This window comes from Simochromis diagramma, unplaced genomic scaffold (assembly GCF_900408965.1).
Source record: "Simochromis diagramma unplaced genomic scaffold, fSimDia1.1 OVJJ01000802.1, whole genome shotgun sequence".
Classification (NCBI taxonomy): Eukaryota; Metazoa; Chordata; class Actinopteri; order Cichliformes; family Cichlidae; genus Simochromis; species Simochromis diagramma.
The window spans coordinates 25068617-25092994 of NW_024387492.1; the positions used below are offsets into that span (position 1 = coordinate 25068617).

A 24378-nucleotide genomic window follows, 5' to 3' on the forward strand; every position below is an offset into this window, starting at 1 on the left:
AATGGGATGATCTCATTCTAAGATTTAAATTCAATATATTTAGACTGGTTGACTGAATTGGATCTTGTGTGTGTGTGTGTGTGTGTGTGTGTGTGTGTGTGTGTGTGTGTGTGTGTGTGTGTGTGTGAGAGAGAGAGAGAGAGAGAGAGAGAGAGAGAGAGAAAGCCTTTTAATGGGATGATCTCATTGTAAGATTCAAATTCAATATATTTAGACTGGTTGACTGAATTGGATCTTGTGTGTGTGTCTCTCTGTGCATGTGTGTTTCCTTATGTGTACATATTTGTGATTGTGTGGCTGTTATAGATTTTTTTGCTGATTTTTTTCATTTAACAAGTATATTTGAGGGACCCTCAGCATGTTCAGCATTTTTTCAGCTGTCCATTTTGCTTTTCCAATTTTTCTGTTTAACTTATTACTATTGTGCTAAATCATACTATTTCTGCTATTTTATAAGATTTGTGCTTAATATACTATTTCTGCTTTTTATAGGATTTGTGCTTAATATAGTATTTCTGCTTTTTATAAGATTTGTGCTTAATATAGTATTTCTGCTAAATGTAGTATTTATGCTTAATCATACTATTTCTATATATTTCTGCCAGGTCCCCAGGCAGCCAATCCTCTGTGAGGACTCAGACATTCAAGTATACAGATCACAGCCTGCACGGCCTCCCAGCCAGCCAATCATATCTGAGGTCTTCCGTTTCCTCTCTCATCATATCTCAGCGACGGATGTACATAGAGCAATGTAAATAGCAGTCAAAGTACACCAAAGTCCGCTGATTCACCCAGTGCAAGAATTATGCTTCTAGTCCACCTATTTTTTGAGTTACACAACGTTTTGTAACTCAAAAAAACGGCATTTTTCGCCTCTCACCGCGATCTAATTCTGACTGCTCATCACCCTGTTTTTCCAAGCGGCTGCTCTCTTTCCCAGTGGCGCAGTTGGTAATGACACGGGTCTGCAAGCCAAAGATCGTGGGTTCGATTCCACCTTGGTCAACATGTTTTTTTCCCTACAAATTAATACACTGTCACAGACCAGTAATTCATATTCATCATTTATTACAATTCTGCAAACTTTTATGATTTTACCAGCTTTTCTAATATGGACCTCACATTCTTGTTAACACTCCATGGCACAAATACTCTTCCCTTTAGGCTCTGTGTATGTGTGTGTGTGTATCAATATTTCTCCCATTTTAAAGTATTACTCCTCCATAATTGTATTTCTGTTAAATCAAAGTACTTTTACTACATCTTAGTACTTCTGCTCAATCATAGTATTTCTGCTAAATCATAGTATTTTTGACAAATCATGATTTTTGTGCCAAATCACAACATTTGTGTTATGTTAAAGTATTACTACTAATTGGAGGAATTTCTGTCATGTTACAGTATATGTGCTAAATACACTTGTTTTGTTCAATCGACACAAGAACACTTCCAATTCACTATTTTAAAATTACTTCAAGCTTTTAATCACTTTTCATTTTCACCAACTTGTCTCTTGTCATGGAGCTTTCCCGAGCTATTCCTCAACTTCAGGGTTTACGTGTGTTCACACTATTTAACACTGATAAACAGACTTACAAAGCACACAAGATGGCGGCGCGCACGGGTGCAGCGGCTCTTAGCTCTCCAGTTTAGTGCTCGTTTTTACTTTTAATGTGGATATTTTTGAATGTTTGCAACGCCGCCATCTCTTACAGTCGCCAGAACCTAATTGACCTAGGTTTTAAATATAGTTTGTCTGTTTCTGGCGACTATCAGCGAACACACAACATCCTGGTGGAGATAGCGAGACCGCCAGGGTCACCGTGGATGGTCTGCCCGCCCAGCAAGCGTAGAAGGCGACGGAGGGAAAGAAAGCAGAAGAGGGGATGCCGGTCGGGCTCAGACGCTAGGCTACGCAAACATCCACACCGGCCAGCACTTCCGAGCCTTTTCCTATCGAACGCCAGATCCATCACCCACAAACTAGACGAATTGGAGCTACAGATAGCCAACACAAGCTTTGCACGTAACTGCAGCATTATTCTTATTACGGAGACGTGGCTTCACCCGCTGATTCCCGACGCTGCAGTCGAGTTAGCAGGCCGCACACTACACCGGCATGACAGAAACAGCAACTCAGGTAAAAGCAGAGGAGGGGGGCTATGTGTTTACATGCATAACGAGTGGTGTTGTAACAGCAGGATCATTCACACACACTGTTCTCCTGATTTGGAGGTTCTGGCAGTCTCGTGCAGACCTTTTTACATCCCGAGGGAGTTTACAGTAGTTATTGTGATAGCTGTTTATATACCGCCGGATGCTAACGTTAGCTCGGCTCTCAGCCTCTTGCTCAACACCATAAACAAACAACAGCTTGCCCACCCCGATGGGGTTTTTATTGTCGCCGGCGACTTTAACAAAGCGTGCCTAAAGACTGTGCTTCCTAAATTTGTCCAGTTTGTGGACTTTGCTACGAGAGGAGAACACACTTTGGACCATGTCTATTCAAACATCAAGCATGCTTTCAGAGCGACACCCCTCCCCCACCTGGCTGGATCTGACCACCTCTGCATGTCCCTCACCCCCACCTACACCCCCCTGCTGAGAAAAACAAAACCCCAGACAAAGACAATAAAAACCTGGCCTGAAGGAGCCCTTTCTCAACTGCAGGACTGCTTCTCAACAACTGTATGGGATTTATTCTCCAGCCACAACCTCCAGGAGTACACGGACACTGTACTCTCGTACATCAGGAACTGTGTTGACAATGTCACCGTCAACAAAAGGGTCAGGGTGTTTCCAAATCAAAAACCCTGGATGAATAGCGAAGTGCAATCCCTCCTAAAAAGCTACAACACTGCCTTCAAGTCAGGGGACAGGGCTGCGTATAGGGCGGCCAGGGCAGACCTGAGTAGAGGCATCAGGAAAGCTAAGGCTGCCTATAGGAGGAGGATTGAAGATCACTTTGCTGACAATGACCATAGAAAAATGTGGCAGGGGATCAATCACATTACCAACTACAGAAGCAATAACCAGGCAACATCTAGGACTGATGCCTCACTGGCTGAGGATCTAAACCGTTTCTTCGCCCGCTTTGAGACGACCAGGCCCTCAGCTGCCACACCACTTCCACCCGCCCCCAGCACTGGCACACTAACACTTAGGGAGCACCAAGTGAGGTGTGTTCTAAGGTCAGTGAATCCCAGGAAGGCGGCAGGTCTTGATGGAATACATGGAAAGGTTCTCAGAGCATGTGCTGACGAACTGACCGGAGTCTTCACTAAAATCTTCAACCTTTCCTTGTCATCAAACACCGTCCCGCCCTGCCTCAAAACCTCCACCATCATCCCCATCGCCAAGAAGACAGCTGTGGCCAGCCCAAATGACTACAGGCCTGTTGCACTTACGCCTGTAGTGATGAAGTGCTTTGAGAGACTGGTCTGTCAGCACATCAGGGCCGGTCTGCCTCCCACTCTGGACCCCCACCAATTTGCCTACAGGACAAATCGTTCCACCGAGGACGCTATCACCATAGCGCTCCACACTGCGCTGAGTCACCTGGAGCACCGAGGAAGCTATGTGAGAATGCTCTTTCTGGACTTCAGCTCAGCATTCAATCATATCATCCCGGAGATCCTGGTCCAGAAACTGTCTCACCTTGGACTCTCCACCCCCATCTGCCTCTGGATCAAGGACTTCCTGACAAATAGACCACAGTCTGTCAGGCTCGGCCCCCACCGGTCCAGCACCATCACACTCGGCACCGGGTCTCCACAAGGATGTGTTTTGAGTCCCCTCCTGTTTACGCTCTACACATCCGACTGCTCCCCTACCCATCTCTCAAACACCATCATAAAGTTCGCGGATGACACCACAGTGGTTGGACTCATCTCAAGGGGGGATGAGTCGGACTACAGAGATGAGGTCAACAGACTGACTGAGTGGTGTTCAGTTAACAACCTCCAACTGAACACCACGAAAACTAAAGAACTTATCTTGGACTTCAGGAAGGGCAGAGCAGACCCGGCCCCACTTTACATTCACGGGAGCTGTGTGGAGAGGGTACACTCCATGAGGTTTCTGGGCGTGCAGATATCTGATGACCTCTCCTGGACTGCAAATACTACAGCGGTGATTAAAAAGGCCCAGCAGCGTCTCCACTTTCTGAGAGTGCTCAGGAGGAACAACCTGGAGGAGAGGCTGCTGGTGACATTTTACAGAGCCACCATAGAGAGCATCCTAACGTACGGCATAACAACATGGTATGCAGGGTGGTCAGCTGCGGACAGGAAAGTACTGCAGAGGGTCATCAACACAGCCCAGAAGATCACTGGCTGCTCTCTGCCCAGCCTGGAGGTCACTGCAAACTCTCGGTACCTCAGCAGAGCTGGCAATATCATCAAGGACCACTCTCACCCCAGCAACCAACTGTTTGAACTATTACCGTCAGGCCGACGGTACAGGTCACATAAAACCAGGACAAACAGATTCAGGGATAGCTTCTTTCCCAGAGCTATCACCGTAGTAAATAAGCACAAAAACAATTGAACCTATTCCATACCGTCACTGTCATTATATTATGCTGCTATTCATACTGTCATTATATTAATGCTGCTATCCTGTATATATTGTACATACTATTGTTTGAGTACTTACGATTGTTTTTTTGTACTTTTTATATTTTACATTTATATTTATTATTGAAACTTGCACCAAGGGAGTGGCACTCCAATTTCGTTGTACTCTGTACAATGACAATAAAGGCTATTCTATTCTATTCTATTACATGCTCAACATGCTGTCTAATCCTTATGAGCTCTCTTGTATTTGTAAGGTTAATGCATTTTCTGTTTGTGTGTGTGATTTTGTATATGTTTCTTTTTGCAGTGTTTCACACTCCTTCACAATTTTCCCACTTAAGCAGTCAGTTTTTTTTCCCCCCAAGTTTGCTATCCCAAGTTTTGATTTCCCACCTTAAATAACAGCATTCCTTGTCTTCAGCCAGGAGTTAGAGCTCGGTGGTCAGGTTTAGTGATGCATGGCGCTGTAAACAACCAGGCCTGAATGTTTCCAGTGATGTTAACCTATAACTTTCTTCCGACTGCTGCATGTGGACAAACAACAAAAATAATTTCACATGTAACCATTTGTATATGTGTGTTTTCTACTCATTAATCTAATTGTTAGTTTCTGTCTTTATTTTTACCCTTTTTTTTTGTGATGTGGTGGACATTTCTAAACCTGCATAAGTTCAGCCTTCAATCCAATTTGCCCATATGCATTCACTATATAATGTCCAGGTTCACCTCTTACTGTTCTCACAGTTTCATGTGGGGCCTCGCAGATCAACACAGGCCCAAATCAGCTGTTTCTTCTCTCCATTTCTTCTCTCTTGATCTTTTCAGTCTTTTCTTTGAGGATTACTCCAAGTATGGCAAATCTAAAAATCAGTGTCCAGTGCTTCCACGCAGTTGTTTATCCCACTATGCAACTTCCCACCTTTAATTCAGAGTGCACGTTCCATCAAGTGCTTTTTTACATGCTGCTGCTGGAGTCGTCAGTGTTATAGTTCAGTTGCACTGTCTTTTTGCCTGCTGTTAATTCTTCAAGTACACGGTGCTCTGTATGTCTTCTGTTTTCATCAGGAGATTGACTGTCCTTTATGCTTCTTCTCAGGATAACGAGACAATGAGAGGTGAAGCTGTCAAATCTTAAGCCAAAGCCTGGCCTGTTTTCCTCCCAATTCTGTTAATCTATGCTTTTGCCGCTGTACTCACGTTTTCAGGTTGAGAAGAGTCCACCTGTATTGACACACTAAAACATTCAATTAATATCCTTTTCATTTCTTTTCTTAAGACATCCATTAGCTTCATCTGCCTAGATTTTAACTCGTCTGTTTCTCTCTGGGTGCACACTTCACACACCAGCCAGTTTCCTTTTATGGGCATGCAAAGTTCCTGTCACACACACTGCGTCCTGTCACACACACACAGCCACACAGACTCATATTTTCTGTTTCTCTCTTTCCTGTTTCTACAGACTAATTGAATTCTTGTTTTTTGTATTTACAGTCTATAAACCCTCTGTAATTCTGCTAAGTCTTGATCTAAAAACAATGCACCCTTATTTCACGCACACACACTTTTAAATATACTAAGCTCTTTGGTTTTGCAAGCATTCACACCAAAATCTTCAGCGTGCTCAGCAAAGCTCTTTCAGACATCAGGACAATTAACAATTTTCCACACCTATCACCATTCTTTCAGCTCAGTTTTGTAGCATCATCCATGCAATACTTTCATCAACATTTTACACTCCTCCCTAAACTTCCTTAAAAAATAAATAAATAAAATAAATCGTCTCACACACACACACCATGCCCTTTTGTCTCTCAACACAATGTGAACCTTTAATCATTCATCCAAATAACAATTTTACACTTCATTTATACTTTTACACATTTATATATCACAAAAGACTGCCAGTAATTGCCAAGATAAATTATTTCCATTACCATATCACATTTTCACTTCATCTTCCTCTAGTACTAGTCATCCTACCATTTTGACTAATATAAAGCATCTAAGACCAGGTTCGCCCACCTTGCTGGTCAATTGTAGCCGTTTTCTGTCCAGGACAGCGGCCCGATTTCTAAGCCCTATGTTAATCCATAAGCGCTTCCCGCAGCTCGACAAGAAGCTCCATCTCATGAACGCCCAGCGTCCTGCTGGCGCCTGAAGCTTTACGTAAAGCTTACATGTGAGCCATGTTAAAAATGGTCACGCCCGGGGGCCCCGCCCCTGTCGGGCAAACGGTGCAAGAAAAGTGGTGCTTGACCACTGATTATTAACGACTGTCCCTACCTGTCGCGGGTATCACCCGGATGAGCCTGTGTTGTGAAATCAGTTTTACCTCGGTTCTTTTTATTCCTCGAGCATCCAGAGATGGCACCGGACTCAGTAGTCATTTTCACAAAATCTTTATTCATCTTTACTCATCTTCATTTATCTTTACTCTTCTTCATTTATCCTCATTTAAGCATGCACTTCTAGAAGGGAAGACGAGGCCGGTGTCCCTCTCCAAATCTTCACCCCTTTGTTAGTTACAGCCAGCTTTATAGAGGCGTCCCCATCATAAACCCCCTACGGTGTGCTGCAAACTCTGTGTATGTATCTATGTGCACGAGCACATGAATGCCTACATGTGCGCGTTCCCACGTGTCTATGTGAGTGCTCGTGTGTGACTGTGTACGCATACCTGTGTGTATGTGTGAGTGCACATGAGTGAGTGTGCGTGTGGATGTGTGTGCGTGACAGTTAAAACACTGTGGGTGTAGGTGACTCCCTAGGTCATAAAACCCATCTCCCTTCCAGACCACAGTTATCCAGTTACAAATGTTGAGACCCCCACCCAAACATCCTCTGGGGAAATTCCACTCAGCATTAACTCTTCTCTGTTTTACTTTCACAGCTCAAGTGGGGGAGGGGTCTCCTACAATCTACTCCTAAGTTCACTCAGTCAGCCTTTATTATATTGAGGGCAGTGTCAATGTCTCTACAATAGTTCTACATTCTATGTTAACACATTTCTAAACTCTAAAATAAGCTAAACACTCCTACACCTGTCACCTGCAGGAAATTGCAGCGCGTCCGCCGCAAGATGGAGCCATCACACTCAGAACATTCTGCACCCATAGGAAGTCCAACTTCCTGTCCTACAATTTAAATAATTCTGGAAGCATCACTGTGGACTCTAACCGCCAGTTTATTATCTGATGCTTGAGTCCCACCCTATAATCAATGTGGGAATAAAATTCCCTGACCAAATGTCCTAATCTAATCTCTTTTCTTGGCTGACGTAACACACACATAACACACCAACTTCAAACATACGTCACAACAATTAAAAATCCACCACAATATTAACAACCATGAGTTTTCATCAAATAGCCCCAAACTTTACTTTTATTTATCCTAAATTACCCAAAATTATCATGGACATGTCACCTGAAATCTACTTAACAGATTTTATAATTTAGTTTAATTTCCACTACTGAGCCACTTTAATGGTAACAATCATCAATTCAGTGGACAACTAATTTAGAATTCATCCAATGTGCACAATTTTCAACAGGCTTGCGCTTACCTATACTCTTTTAGACCGGTCTGTTGTCCACCTCATATCAGATCGTACCTTAAGGTCCAAATTAGTCCCCTCAGCCGCACAAGAATCCGGGTCACGGGCACCAAGTGTTAAATCCGGTTCTTTTGATTCTTAGGGCCAAGAAAACACGGCTCAAAAGTGATCTTTTACTTTAAAAAATTATCTTTATTTACATATTCCGGAATATGGAGACCTGAGCACACAGCACACAGCCCCAGGTCTGAAGCACAAACGGAAGACTAGTTATTTATATACTTGCTCTCATGTCACACCACACTTTAAGTTTCGATCAAACAGCCTAGTTGGTTTCACTTTCACTTCATTCTAGCTGCAAAAGCATGCTCTGCAACAGCATGCAGTTTCCTGACAGCACTTTTTGGCACAGAGTGTACTCAGAGTTAGGCCTTTCTCATATGAAGCAATATAATCAGCATATAAACATTTGATGTGATAAATTTAACGTCAACACTTGTTTGGTATCCTCCTTTTCAGCACAATGTCCCATGTCTGAATTTACAGTCATGTTTTCATTTTGACACACTGTATTAACACAATTGATCTATAATCAGACAAAAAACATAAAATCATAGTAGAAAAAGTTATTTTTTACTGTAACAACCACAAACATGTTGTCATGAAACGCTGTGTGGCAGGCAGGAGTAGGACCCAAGATGCAGGGATGAACTCAAAAAACTCAGCTTTATTTGCTGACAGGGGGAAAGCATACAAAACTAAACTGGGAAAATATAAACTTACACTTGACAAAGAGGCACACGAGGAAACAAACAGCTTGAGGCAATGGTTCCCACACACACAAACCCATCCTCCAACCACACATACCCATATTTTGCTCCATTGCGGTTTATTTCACACCTCAAGCATTTAGTAAACAATTAAGCAAATACAAGTAATCTGCAATAAGTTACAGGTAGTAATAAAATAAACTACTAACTCTTTTAGGCTATGTCAGCACCTACACGGGTATTTTTGAAAACACAGCTGTTTCGTCCACACGTAAACGGCGTTTCGAATCACCGAAAACTGAGATTTTTTAAACTCCTTTTTTGCGTTTACGCGTGGACGAGGAATACAGAGTTCGTCAATCAACGTCAAAGGTATGTGCCTTTTTTCACGTCACACTGTGCGCCACGTTATTGTTTACATGAGGTGAATTGCAGAATGGGAGATAGAGACAAAATACTTTTACTGTTAATCTGACTATCTTCAGGTTTTACACGCTTACATATACACACGCAGTTACTGTCCCTCCATTTACAAAGGCAGAGGCGTCACGGTGTGATTATTTTACGTGTAGTTGTTTTTTTTTTCATGTGTAATAATAGTCAACATTGCTATCAATACATTTTTCAAATGGAACAGAAAACAAAAGCAGTGCACAGTAAACACCGGAGCCCAAGAAAACAGCCCAAACACAGTTCAGTTCAGGCGGCCGACCGTGCGGATGGCAATGGCGGCGGCGGCGTGGAAACAGATCAGGCAGCCGACCGTGCGGACGGCAACGGCGGCGGCATGGAAACAGATCAGGGGGCTGGCCGTGCGGACGGCGGCGGCGACGAAGGAGGCTCGGAGGCTGGACCAGACGAGGATGAAGGTTCGGAGGCTGGACCAGACGAGGATGAAGCTGCTGATGGCTGGACCAGACAAGGATGAAGCTGTTGATGGCTGGGCGGGCCCCTCAGACCCTCCAGCGGAGGCAGGTTGCTGGACGGGCCCCTCGGACCCTCCAGTGGAGACAGAGTGCTGGCCGGGCTCACCGGAACCCCCAGCGGAGATGAGGAAGTGCTGGCTGGGCCCTCCGGAACCCCCAGCGGAGACGAGGAAGTGCTGGCCAGGCTCTCCCGAGCTTCCAGCAGGAGCAGATGCAGAGCCAGAGGGTGTGGGGACCCCTGGCTGAACATTAGGCTGACTAGGTGGGTGAGTGTGTGGCTGACCAGGAAACTGAATTGCTACAAGGGACTGAACTGAAGTCTGAAGTGGCACTGGGGACTGAACTGAAGTCGACTCAGCTAATGGTTCATATAGGTTTTTTTTTGTGGGGGGGTCATAAGCAGAGAGTGCTTGCTAGCGCTGTCCTTAGACAGTAAATGTGACCAAACTATTGAGGAAAAAACGCCACGTTTATATTGTTTATCATGACTCTGGTTTTACGTGACGTATCAACACAATTTAAAAACTGGTATATATCACCATGTTGCTTTGTCTTTAAGTGGTCATGTCATTGGCTTACCACGACTACTTTATTCTTCCTCAGTCAAACAGCAGCACTCATGTGATTGTTTTGCCCCCTTAGCTCCAGGTATTGTGCTAGACAGTGATTGTGATTACAGTCCGCGGGAGCATGCGCAGCTGCTTAAAGCTGTAGCGTCCAGATTACTTACGTAGTCAGCTACTTCCGTGCAACTGATATAAGATGCGGTAAGCTGAACACAGCTTCAACCGTCTGTTTGTTGAAAAATAGTAACGGATCGCATTTTCTTGTTAGTAACTGCAACGGCGTTGTAACGATAGGAATAGTAATTAGATAGATTACACGTTACTGAAAAAAGTAGCGCCGTTAGTAACGTCGTTACTTGTAACGCAGTTACTTGTAACACCATTATATGTAAACACGGGAGAAACCCGAGGAATGTCCCGCGCAGCCGCATCACAAGCCCTGCGCGTTAGGTGAAGCGCTCGTGTAGCAGAATCAGTGCGCTTTGCAAACTGGTTGTAATGCTCCAATCAAATCAGTTCTGTGGGATGTGAATGTTAATAGTTATGTTAAAGTGACTGAGTTAGCTAGTGTAACACAAGCATTCCGAGAAATTCTGTGTAGCTAACAGATGCATTAACAGGTCAATTCAACAGGCTGGGTTTCGTGATGCACTGAATAGTGATTTTGCCAGTAAATTACTAAGGGGAACAAATGTGATGTATTTACCGATGCTGTAATTGAATATAACTGTTTAGACAGTAAGACACTACAGAAGACAATGTGATGTGTTTATTGATATGAGTAAGGAATGTAACTGTTATGGAAAGAAGGTGTTAATTAGAGAAACTGAACCAGTAAAGAGAGTATATTTCGCTGAGGTTGTGAAATAAGTAAATGTAATTGATGTGAACGAGGAACCAGCTGACTGGTATATTGAAAGCTCATGTTTAGTGTTTATATAGCATTTATTTGTGTGAAATAAATCAGACTCAGACACGTTCTGGAGGAAAACAGAGACGCATCTTGTCTTCTATGGGCTCAAAATGTGGTCATAAATATTTTGTACTTGTAAATCAGTTTTGTACTTGTAAATCAGGATTTGTAATGTGTAAAAAGAATTTGTGTGTGTGTAAAAAAGATTTGTATATGTAAAAAAGATTTGTGTGTGTAAAAAAGATTTGTGCGTGCGTAAAAAAGATTTGTATGTGTAAAAAAGATTTGTGTGTGCGTAAAAAAGATTTGTGTGTGTGTAAAAAAAGATTTGTGTGTGCGTAAAAAAGATTTGTGTGTGGACTTAGCCAAAAAAAAACCCTGCAAGTTACAACTACGAATTTTGACCCTATTTTTCTTCCTTTCATCTGATTGGTGAATATCATGTCAATCACAAATGTAACAATCCAATCAGAGAACAGATGGGTTTGGCTGTCGGAGGCGCGCTTTTTTTGAACTGCAGGTCTTTGAAGGGAATAAATGCCCTTTTACATGCCAACCCAGCGTTTTCCTTCATCACCACGAAGGAAAAGAGTCTGTGGTCGTCCGAGTTTGGTGATTTTTGTGTCACAGGGCTACGTGTTTAATACAGGGACTTCCACAGCCTTTTCAACATATGAATTAGCATACATGTTTTTATTGAACATTTGAAGAACTAGCAAAAAAAACCCCACAAGCTCTTGTAGTTCACATAAAGTCAGAGATAAAAACGACAAGGAGCAGGTGCATCTAGTACAGGTAGAGCTGCTGCAAAAACCCACAGAGCTCAGCAGCCAGCAACAAATTCTGGATCCTTTGCTTTTAGTTAGCAATTAGCATTAGCAGCACATCCTGCGTCCGATGTGAAAGGACTTTTATGCTGCGCGCTGTGACTCACAGCAATGGTCCCGGGTCAGCCCTGACGTTGTGTTAAACTAATCCTAAAGTAATAATGTATTTCTAACCACTGACATACCACAACTTTATCCTTTCAACAGCTGCTGAAAGTAAGGGGACCTAACTGCTATCGGATATTTTCTTCCAGTAATACTTCCAAGATGGCGGCGCGTGAACAACGCGAGGCTCAGTGTCTCTCCAGAATCTGCTATTTAGCGGTTTTTTATCTACTTTTAACCGGATTATTCGTCCAGAATTGCTGTGCGTTGCTGACCTACAGCAGACAAGAGCTTCTGGACATCTGGACTCACAACTCCAACAGTTTTATCGCCGATCTCCGACTCATCCCAGAGATCTCCAGAACACCGGAGGCTGCCCACTCTCCCCGGCCGGGCGGAAGTGCACGCAGACGGCGCCAAGATCGTAAACAAAGGCGAGGTAGGTGCGGAGGGCTACGGGCTAAGCTAAAGCTAACACCACACCGGCTGCCTTTACCCAGTATTTTTCTCGCCAATGTCCGTTCTCTGGCAAACAAAATGGATGAGATACGGCTCTCCATCACTAACAACAGACGGATTATGGACTCAAATGTCATGTTTTTCACCGAAACATGGCTGAACAACAGCTGCCCGGACAATGCTATCGAGTTAGCAGGACGCCACACACACCGAGCCGACAGGCTAGCAGATGACTCCGGCAAGACCAGAGGTGGAGGTTTGTGCATTTATATTAACAATGCTTGGTGCATGAACTCCACTACTACTGAGAGTCACTGCTCACCTAATGCAAAGTTTTTAATGGTCAAATGCAGACCTTATTATCTCCCCAGAGAACTCACTTCGATCATACTCACTGCCGTGTATATACCCCCCGACGCTAATGCTAGGTTGGCCATGAAATAACTTTCTGCAGCCATTAACAAACACCAGAATAAACACCCCGAGGCTGCTTTTATTGTTGCTGGCGACTTCAACCACACCAACTTAAAGACAGTCCTTCCCAGATTCCACCAACATGTCTCCTGCCACACCAGAGGAGACAAGACTTTAGACCATGTGTATTCCAACCTGGCTGGAGCCTACAAAGCCACACCCCTCCCCCACATTGGACAATCGGACCATCTCTCCCTGTTCCTCACACCTCGGTATTCACCACTCATCCAACGTGTGAAACCTGCTGTGAGGACAATTAAAGTGTGGCCAGAGGGGACAGACGCAGTGCTCCAGGACAGATTTAAAAACACAGACTGGAATATGTTCACCCACACAGACCTGGACCAGTACGCCTCATCTGTACTGGATTACATCTCCGAAACCACAGACAGTGTCACCACCCAGAAACGGATGACCATGTACCCCAACCAGAAGCCTTGGATGAACCGGGATATTCGTCTCCTCCTGAAGGCCCGCAACACCGCCTTTAGGTCAGGAGATGCACAGGCGTACAGCACAGCCAGGGCTAATCTAAAGAAGGGCATCAAAAAAGCCAAACACCATTACAAAAAGAAGGTAGAAGAACACTTCTCCAACTCCAACCCCCGACGCATGTGGCAAGGACTCCAGACCATTACAGACTACAGGACCACCAAACCCTCCCCCGCATCCTCTGATGTCTCCTTCCTCAACGAGCTCAACAACTTTTATGCTCGTTTTGAGCGAGGGAACCCCACAACCACAACCAAAGCAGATATGACGCCAGACCACCAACCTCTGACTCTCTCCCCCACCGATGTAGGAGCGGTGCTGAGCAGGATCAATGTCCACAAGGCTGCAGGCCCTGATGGCATCCCCGGGCGTGTTCTCAGAGCGTGTTCTGGGGAGCTTGCAGGAGTGCTCACAGACATATTCAATCTGTCCTTGGCCCACGCTGTGGTACCGGCCTGCTTCAAATCCACCTCCATCGTCCCGATACCCAAAAACTCCAACCCATCTTGCCTCAATGATTACCGCCCAGTAGCACTCACCCCCATCATCACTAAGTGCTTAGAGCAGCTGGTCCTAGCACACTTCAAATCCTGTCTCCCCCCCACCCTGGACCCCCACCAATTCGCATACCGCCAGAACAGGAGCACAGAGGATGCAGTCTCCATCGCACTGCACTCTGTCCTCTCACACCTGGACAACAACAACACCTACGCCAGAATGCTGTTTATAGACTTCAGTTCAGCATTCAATACAATCCACCCCTCACAACTCATCAGGAAACTGACAGACCTGGGCATCAGTTCCCTCATCTGCAAATGGTTACTGGACTTCCTGACCAACCGCCCCCAACATGTCCGGCTGGATAACCGCTGCTCATCTACAATCACGATGAACACCGGTGTACCACAAGGCTGTGTGATGAGCCCTTTCCTCTACTCCCTCTTCACCCACGACTGCAGACCTGCTGATGGTTCCAACACCATCATTAAGTTTGCAGATGACACCACGGTGATTGGCCTCATCAGTGACAACGATGAGGCCGCCTACAGGGAGGAGGTGGATCGTCTGGCTGAGTGGTGCGACAGAAACAACCTGCTGCTTAACACCGAGAAGACCAAGGAGCTCATCGTGGACTACAGGAGGAATGCTGACCCACATCCACCCATCCACATTAAGGGGACGGCTGTGGAGCGTGTGAGCAGCTTCAAGTTCCTGGGAGTCCACATCTCCGAGGATCTCACCTGGACGACCAACTGCTCCAAGCTGGTCAAGAAGGCTCACCAGCGCCTCTTCTTCTTGAGGACTCTGAGGAAGAACCACCTGTCCTCAGACATCCTGGTGAACTTCTATCGTTGCACCATCGAGAGCATCCTGACCAACTGTATAACAGTCTGGTATGGGAACTGCTCTGCCTCGGACCGGAAGGCGTTGCAGAGGGTCGTGAAAACTGCCCAGCGCATCGCCGGAGCACCACTTCCTGCCATAAAAGACATCTACAGGAAGCGGTGTCTGAAAAGGGCTGGGAAAATCATCAAAGACCCCAGTCACCCATCACATGGACTCTTCACCCTCCTGCCCTCTGGGAGGCGCCACAGGAGCCTCCGGACTAAGACCACCAGGTACCGGAACAGCTTCTTCCCCACAGCTGTCAGACTCCTGAACTCTGCCTCCTGACATCTGACCCACGTTAAACTCATGGACTGAACAGACACACACCCACAATGGACAACTGTACCCTCAAACACACAATAATAACATGGACTGAACCACCACTCACAACCACTAGCACTTTATATAGCCTCTGTAGAAACTATCTACACCCTCACTTATCTTAACTGCACTACTGTATAGCTCTGTGTAAATAATCATTCTGTACATTCGATAATCTTTAATCCTACAACTGTTTACGACTTGCATAGTTCCCATTTCTGTATAGCTGTATATCTCAGATTCTGTAAAGTTGTTTATTTCATATTCTGTATAGTTTTTCATATTTATATCCTGTTCATAGCCTGTACATAGCTTGTACTCACTACAGCCTGTACATACTTATAGTTATAGAATATTCACAACATACTTCATACCGTGTACATTATAACATACCATAATAGACCCATTTCTGTAATATACTCACATATCTATATTATTGCTAATATATATTGTAATATATCTATATCACTAAAGCACTTCTGGATGGATGCAAACTGCATTTCGTTGCCCTGTACCTGTGCATGTGCAATGACAATAAATTTGAATTCTATTCTATTCTATTCTATTCTATATTTATATAGAGATTACCCTTCAAGGACCTGCAGTTCAAAAAAGTGCCCCTCCGACAGCCAACCCCATCTGTTCTCTGATTGGATTGTTTAATTTGTGATTGACATGACATTGACCAATCAGCTTAAAGGAAGAAAAATAGGGTCAAAATTCGTACTTGTAACTTGCAGGGTTTTTTTTGGGCTAAGTCCACACACAAATCTTTTTTTACACACGCACAAATCTTTTTTACACATACAAATCTTTTTTACGCACGCACAAATCTTTTTTACACATACAAATCTTTTTTACGCATGCACAAAATCTTTTTTACACATACAAATCTTTTTTACAAGTACAAAACCAATTTACAAGTACAAAATATTTATGACCACATTTTGAGCCCATAGTCTTCCTTACTCCGCTCTTCACCTGCTTTTATAGGTAACATATTTGTCATCATGGTCTTCATCCTTGGGACCCGTAACACAAACATACACCTATCTGGAACAACCCTGACATAATATGATTAACTTTCCAGATTGGAGTTGTATAGGAATCAAATACTTAGAACATATATTAGAAGGAACAGAATTTATTCCGTTTGACAGACTGTTTACACAATATGGGCTCAACAAGAAAAGATTTTTAGAATATCAACAAATTAAATCCATAGTAAAAAAGAAATTTAAACCCAGTCGAATTACAAACACCACCAAGTGTGGTACAGTTTCTTACTCTTAAAACCCCAAATTACTGTCCAAAATATACAGAATGCTTTCTAAAACAGATGAATCAATATCACTTCCTACACTGTAAAAACTGTGATTTGGGTTAATTAGTATCTAATAGGAAAGTAATAGTAACTATTACTCAGTAAAAACATGTATGTGTTGTTTTGATTAAATCTAAGCAAAATTAAACATTTTTGAGATGTTCAGTTATTTAAATTTACACAATTTTGTTTGGGGTAAATTAAGCAATAGTTTGTTGAGCAGATTTAACAAAAATGTATGAGTACCGTGAAAAATGAAGAAATCTAATAGATTTAACTAATGAAAGCAGTTCCATTTCAATCATTCTACACTTCCGCCTGTAGTCCGTTGTGCCACGTGCAGGACACACACGCTTCAGCAGTGGATGATCTCCATTTTGTCCGAGGTAAGATTATCTTAATTTGTACAAATATACGACACGTTTTAAACAGTAACATATAGCAGTTTTGAGTAAAAGTTCTAAACAGTATGATACGTCAAAATTAGATTAATAATGACCACTGTAATGACAGTATTGTATTTTTACGCAAAATGGCACGAAGGTCACTTTCCAAGCCTTTGCGGTTGTGTTACTTCAGAGCTTTGACTAACCACGTTTTACCATATTAAAAAAATATATCAATGATGTATTTCGATGGGCTGTAACCCCTCTCATTTACTTTTAACATTTTATGAAAAAGTTTTGCACTCAGTGGTGAGTGATGTAGTTAAAATCATTTGTGCGGGATTTTGTCAGTCACAGTTTTTCAAAGCTTTTGTCTCCACGCAGTTTTTCAGTTGTGGTAATTAAGCTAAATTGTCTCAGTCCAGCAAAATAACTGGTTTTCATTTTCATGCTGTCAGAGCCCCGTGAATTTAGTGCAGGTACAGCTCACATAGAGGGATGATGCAAGTTTCTAGTTGAACTGTATCAGTGAGACGCACGCTCAGTCACGATGTTTATGTTTCTGTAGAACGATCTTCAAGATAAAGGTACTTTCAGGAAATAATATAGTAATGCGTGTTTAATCTGACATAAGTCTTTCATAATTTCTATGTTTAACACCCAATGGTGTTTGGATACAGAGATGACCTTGTGTAGATTAAAAGGACATCTTTTCAAGTATGGGAAGATATATACAGTATATAAATACACAAGTAGTGTTATTTCATGTCATGATCTGTCACCAAATCGGTACAGAAAATAGGGTCTATCCCCTTTTTAATCTAATAAAGAGTTTCATTGTTTTATATATGAACATCACCTTTAAAAAATTTAGTATTAATTCAAATTTGTCTTTAACAATTTGTGTGTGTAAAATTTTTACTTTGGAGAGTGCGATTGTTATTAATATTGTGTTCTTTTCAGTTGTTGGAAGATCCCTCAACTTAAATTCAGCTGATCAGTATGTAGACTATGCATTTTGAATAGGTTTTGATGGATGATTGTATTAAATTAAACTACTAGTTTTGAAATTGAAGCAGCAGAAAATGACTAAGTTGACCCTACTTAATCTATCGTAACTCTGCCCATTTACATTTTATTCTAGGTTGAACGAGATAGAGCTCCATGTAATCACTGATGACCAAATGGAGAAGTTGGTTCTTCCATCAGGGATCCCACCAACAGTAGAGGAGCTGCAAAGTGTTGTGAAGGATACCTTTGGAATTTCAAATGACTTCAGTCTTAAGTATTTTAAACCAAAATTTACTACTTCACTATTCGCAGAAGTGACCAGATAAAACACAAAGACACTGTGAAGGTTGTTGGCATCACCCTGGTCATCCTGCCAGTTTTCGGCAGCCCCTCTGATCAACTGTCAACTGACTATGACTCATCATCCAATCCAGTTGTATCCAATGCAAACTCTGCTGCAACCACATCTTCTCAGGACACAATTATTCTCAAAAGGCAGAAGTTCACAGAACGTTGTGATCCCTGGCCGAAGCTGTTCCCCATTCCACAGTCTGCATATGAAACTGAAATGTAACTGGAAAGAACCACAGAGGAGTATAAAAAGAGTGGAAATCTTCTGCCCACCTCCAAAGTAAAGACTGACATTCTCGAGAAGTTGGCTGAAACTGTATTTTCAATTATGGCCTATTCTTCCTATTATTTTGGGGCAAGCACTAGTGAAGAATTTCAGTGCATACAATCTAAATTAATCAGAAAAATGTCATATTATAAATTTTGTATATGTTTTATATTCCACAATAAAAACTATTACTGTTTGAATGTTGTCTTTGTGAAATTGATTCATTTTACTCAGAAAAGAAGTTAAATTAATTTGATTTTCTCTTACTATTCAGTCATTAATTGTAAAGTTTAATTGGAAAATTAGTGAATCCAATTTGAGTTTTAATTAAAAACAAAAAGTTTTCATTTCTTTGTAATGGATATTTTAGTCATTTTTTTACTAAACCTTTGCCAGATCGTTAGTAAATTCAAAGTAATTTTTCTCAGCGATTCATTTCAAATGAACTAATTTTTTGTTACAATTAGGCAATTTTAACCTTCAATTTGAGAATTTGTCCCTAAATTCAACACATATTTACAAGAGAATATTAATAATATCTATTTTTGTTTTTTGTTGAAATTTAATTAACATTTTATCTAAATTTTACATAAATCACTTGAAATTAAAATCTACTTAAGTAAATTAAGTGTCACTTTGTTGCCATAGGTTTTTTAAGTAACCTCTAGTCACAGTTTTTACAGTGTATTGCAAAATGGGAAATAGATTTATCAGTCAACTTAGACTGAAACTTCTGATCTCAGGTATGCATAAAAACCTTTCATTTAAATAGAAATTCCATTCTGCAATTAATTCAATACAAAATATTACATACTGTAGAGTGCACTATACGGGTCATCGGATGCTCACATTGTCAAGCCAATACACCAGACAATTATATTCACGCTCTTAGGTCCTGTCCACCAGTTCAGAAGTTTTGGTGCGGAATATGTGAAGACTTATCAGCGTTTGAAATGTGACATTCCAACTTCCCTATTAGTGTGCTTGTTGGGCAACTTAGAATATGTCACAACATATTGGGGGGTCATAGTTTGGTCCCAACTTCGCTGTTGTGATTGATGTGGGGGTAGGGACAGGCTTGGGGCGTCGGGGGATTCCCTAGGGACGTCTTCCTTGGAGGACATCAGGAATATTTCAGAGTCATTTAATAAAAATCTGATGAAACATTCGTCTCTATATCAGGACTTTATCTGTCATCCACTGTGATCACCTTCTGTTTTCTTTCATTTCTACAACACCGTGAAAATAAAAGGGAGGTTTGGGTTCTTCGTACACCCCCGTTCTCAGGGCAGGTGGGCTGGGAGGAGGAGGTCTGGGTTGTGGGGCCTCCCTGCTACTGCGGAGTTGGGAGCGGTCTGCTTGTCTCCACCCCAGGGAAAAGGGTAACACCTCCTGGGTCTAGGTGCAGTTTCCCCCTCTAGTGGCGAGGGTACCTGGACCTGGGGTATAGAGTATGTTTGGAGAGTGTGATTGTGTGTACAGTGTCTATTTTTGTCTGTTTCCACATTGGGTGAGTGCTGAGTATTTGCATATGTGTGCATGAGGGACATACAGGACAGGCGGCAAAAAAAAAATCACATGACCTGGATCACATGACCTGCAGATCTGACTGATAGCACTGATAGAGAGAGTTGACCATTTTGTCTTCTTATAGCAGAGACTTGCTTATATTTAGTCATCCATTGCTTTTATTTCAGATACAGAAAATAAAGAATTATATTTCATATCTGTCCACAGGAGTTTGCCTCACATTTAAATGGTAGAGGACTCGCAGAGGAAACAAAAATAAAAATTTTATCATGATGTTACAGCCTGACTTCTTCCTACTGTTTATCTTTGTTGGTCTATTTTTAACAGTGAATCATTTTATTGTTGCTGTTTTGGCGAGCTGTGTGATCATGAGCTCTGCTGCTGACTGGTTCTCTCTGCTCGTCTTTAGGGATTACATCACAGCTGAAACAGGAAATCTGTCTCAGGAGCAGAAGCATGGCTGTCTGAATGCGCTGTCTGCCCTGAGGGATTGTGGGTACAGATATCTCACCTGTTCTCTTCACGTTAGACTGAAGGTATGAATACTGTACTGCAGTAGTAATATTCAGAAACCTGCACATTAACAGAAGTCCTTAAATCAAATCCTCCTGGAAATCCTGTCACAGAGGTTTTCAAAGTGTTATCGTGAAACGTTGCATTATTCACCTGAAGCTTGTTCTGATAAACGTCTTTATGTCGCTAAGAGCACTGCTCACATCTCATGGTTTGAAGATCTGACAGTTTCATGTTTACGGCGTTTATTTCTGGAAATGACAGAAGGTGTGTTGGAGTCAGCTGTGGATGCCGCGATGGCTGAATGGCTCACTTCCTCTCGTCGACTTGCTCCTGGACTCTCTGAGCCAACAACTGGTTGACCTGACTGACCTGAAACCAGTCTGCAGAGAGGTGAAATGCCTTCATACCTGTGTATCTGTCTGCACACCTGTCTGTCTGTCTGTTTGACCCCACTGTGTGTCTGCAGTTGCTCCTTTGTGACCTGCATCAGGATGTGGTCCTTAAGTATGTGAAGAGGATGATGAAGACCAAGATGAAGAGCAAGGAGCAGCAGACTGCCGGAGCTCAGCGGATGATTGAAGACGCCAAAAAGATCAACAGCTTCTTCTCTGAGGAGGTGAGACAGGTGCACCCTCACATAGGTGTGCTCACCACCAGGCTGTCTCAGTTAGTTCACTCTTCAGTAATACTGTGCTAGTACTGCAATACTGTTAATGCGTTAAGGCATCTGGGAAGGATCTCAAAACTGGATTATAGATGCCATACAGTTGGTGTCATAAGCCCCGGCCTCTATTCAAAGATGGTCATTCACTCTGGACATAGATGGCTTCTTTCACTCCTCTGTCAAACCATCTTTCTTCTTGAGACCACGCCCACTCACATCCTGGGCCATTTGACCTCAGTAAGTCACATGATAGGGTGGGACAAGGTCTCATAAAGGGTTCACCCGAAACCTTGGCTGATTGTCACCCAAACCTGTTTTCACGCCTTGGCTCGTGTGATTAGGCAGAGGATCAATAGGGGGTCCATGACCCTTTTTGGGACACTCGATGGGGCTTAAAAATCTGGGACTCCACCGTTTGCTCTTAGAACTGAAGAAGCTTCTTGGATGAAATGTCTTTAAGAAACTTAAAGTCCAGATGCTTTTTTTTCAAGCTCTTTAGGCCAAGAAGTAAAATTATTAACAAGACAATCAACCTCTGTTGGAGTAGCGTTCAGGTAGGTATTCTGTGCTGATACAGAAGATGATAACAGTGGGGTTAATAAATTTGGCCAGATTTCTAGAAATGAAATCTGCTCCACCAAAAGTGGGATGCATGCTGTGTCACGGTCGGACGGTCCTCCCCGGATGACCCTGCTTGTCTATGTATGTGTGTGTGTGTTCGCTTCTCCCTCTCTCTCCCTGGTCCTCAAAGCCGTGTTTACGGAAGTGCGCGCTGTAGGGAAGGCGTGACCTGGCGACTTTCGTCATCAAAGGTCCCTTCTCGCTGTCGCAGGCCCACCAGCATCTGATTACCTGGCCAGCTGTTGGCAATCATCCTTCTTTGCCATTCGGAGGTATTTAACCTGGGCTTGCGGCGACAGTCCCGTGGGATTATTACTCCAAACTGGTAGAATCTTTGCGAGAAGTGTGCTTTTGTTATTCGGCTAGCGAGTTTGCTAATTGTGGATTTTGTGGATTTCCTTCTTCCTCCAGGAGAGTTGGGTGGAGAAGCAAGTTGGGGAGCACACGCACTCATGGAGCCTCTGCATGGAGCACACGGGGAGCAAAGGATGAGCACTGTTTGGAGATTGCACTTTTTTTTATTGTATTGTTGGACTTACCTGTTTTTCTCACTGTAAATAAATGCACTGTCTTGCTGTGGAAGAGAACCGCGCCTGGATCCTCTTTTCCGTGACAGAATAATCCCACAACCATGGACCCAGCGGATTCTGCTTTATGCCAGCTGTCTCTCCAAGCGGAGGTTTTGGAGCGACACGAAGAAATGCTCAAGCATGTTTCAAAGGAACAAGCCATGCTTTTGCAAGCCATAACTGAACTTAAAGGTATGTTAATTTCCTCACCTAATGCGGTTCCAGCTCAGCCCATCCCCTTGCTAGATGCGGCGGCAGCCTGCCTGCTTCCCCCCACTCCTCCACCGCAGCAGCGAGAGTACTCACTCCCCGTGCTGGAGAAATTTGATGGCGAATTGGGGGAGAGTCGGGGTTTTCTGACGCAGTGCTCTCTTGTGCTTAAACAACAACCTCTTGTCTATGCCACAGACTCTGCTAAAATTGCTTATTTGGTGCAACTCGTGACTGGGCGAGCGCTTCAGTGGGCACAAGCTGTATTAAGTACCCAGCCCTCTGTTTCATATGATGTTTTTTTCAACAAATTTTGCTGTGTTTTTGATAAAGGAGCTAGCTCTGATGCCACAGGTCATCGCATGTTTTCTCTGAAGCAAGGTAGGAGGAGTGTTGCTGACTTTTCAGTGGAGTTCTGGATCCTGGCGGAGGAGTCGGGCTGGGAGGAGAAAGCACTGCATGGGGCCTTCCTCAACAGTCTAAACAAGAACATTAAGCGTGAGTTGGCTACTAAAGAACTGCCAAAATCTTTGTCTGCTCTAATCAATATGTGCATTAGTCTAGACAACCACATGCAGGAGTTTAGCAGGAGGTCTCGGGATGGTCGGCGGCTTGTTGGGGGCACGGGTGCGTGAAGGGACTTCCCTTCTCTGATGTGGAGAGGCAAGGAAGAGGAGCAGCACGGGGATGAAGAGCAACCTATGCAGCTCGGCCCGGCCCAGACCCAGTAAAAGAGTTGGCCCGTCAGTAACTGCGGGGATACTGGCGGGCGCCACAACCGGTGTTTTCCCTCACCTTAGTTGCCCTGCTAAAATAATGTTTCATACTCTCACTCACTCCTGCTGCGCTCTCATTGACTCTGGTTCCAAACAAAATTTCTTGGACGATGCGCTAGCCCAAAAGTTAGGCCTGCCTCAAGTTCCCCTCCCGGAGGTGCTCAAGGTCTCGGCCTTAAATGGCGGCCATCTAGCCTCTGTCACCCATCGCACTCAGGAAATCACTCTCATTCTTTCAGAAAATCACTCCAAGACAATCAGTTTATTGTTATTCAAAGCCCCCCACACGCCTCTGGTCCTAGGGTTTCCCTGGCTCCAACTTCACAACCCCCAAATCGACTGGGCCAAGGGGTGTGTGACTGGATGGAGTACTCGGTGCCATGAACAGTGTTTGCACGCCGCGGTCCCGGATAGACCCGGGGCCAGCTCTGTTAAAAGTTCATCACCTCCCGACCTAACCCTGGTGCCTTCCGAATACCACGACCTCGGCCAGGTATTCAGCAAAGATAAGGCTTTGACTTTGCCTCCTCACCGGCCCCACGACTGTGGGATCGACCTGCTCCCAGGTGCCCCCTTGCCTACAAGTCAGCTCTACAGCCTTTCAAAACCTGAGCGCGAAACCATGGAGCGCTACATAACGGATTCCCTGGCCGCAGGTATCATTCAACCTCACCCTTAGCAGCAGGATTCTTCTTTGTGGAGAAGAAGGATAAGACTCTGTGTCCCTGTATTGATTTTCGAGGGTTGAACAAGATTACAGTTAAAAATAAATAT

At 43.5% G+C, this 24378-nt stretch overlaps 1 protein-coding gene across 8 annotated transcripts in view; it reads left to right on the top strand.

The window, feature by feature from the left end:
• The window catches only part of LOC120724831 (tumor necrosis factor alpha-induced protein 2-like), a 92721-nt gene that overhangs the window by 46127 nt on the left and 22216 nt on the right, over positions 1 to 24378 (top strand). For 5 of the 8 annotated variants that reach the window (XR_005694007.1, XM_040017282.1, XM_040017281.1 and 2 more), the window contains exons 9-11: positions 20658 to 20784; positions 21026 to 21154; positions 21231 to 21380. Coding sequence is in view for 5 of the 8 variants with exons in the window: in XM_040017282.1 (XP_039873216.1) it covers positions 20658 to 20784; positions 21026 to 21154; positions 21231 to 21380 (406 nt within the window). In the remaining 3 variants the exon portion in view is untranslated. Of the gene's footprint in view, positions 1 to 20657; positions 20785 to 21025; positions 21155 to 21230; positions 24366 to 24378 lie in introns of those variants that run through there. The other 3 variants (XR_005694008.1, XR_005694009.1, XM_040017285.1) reach the window with 3 other exon arrangements.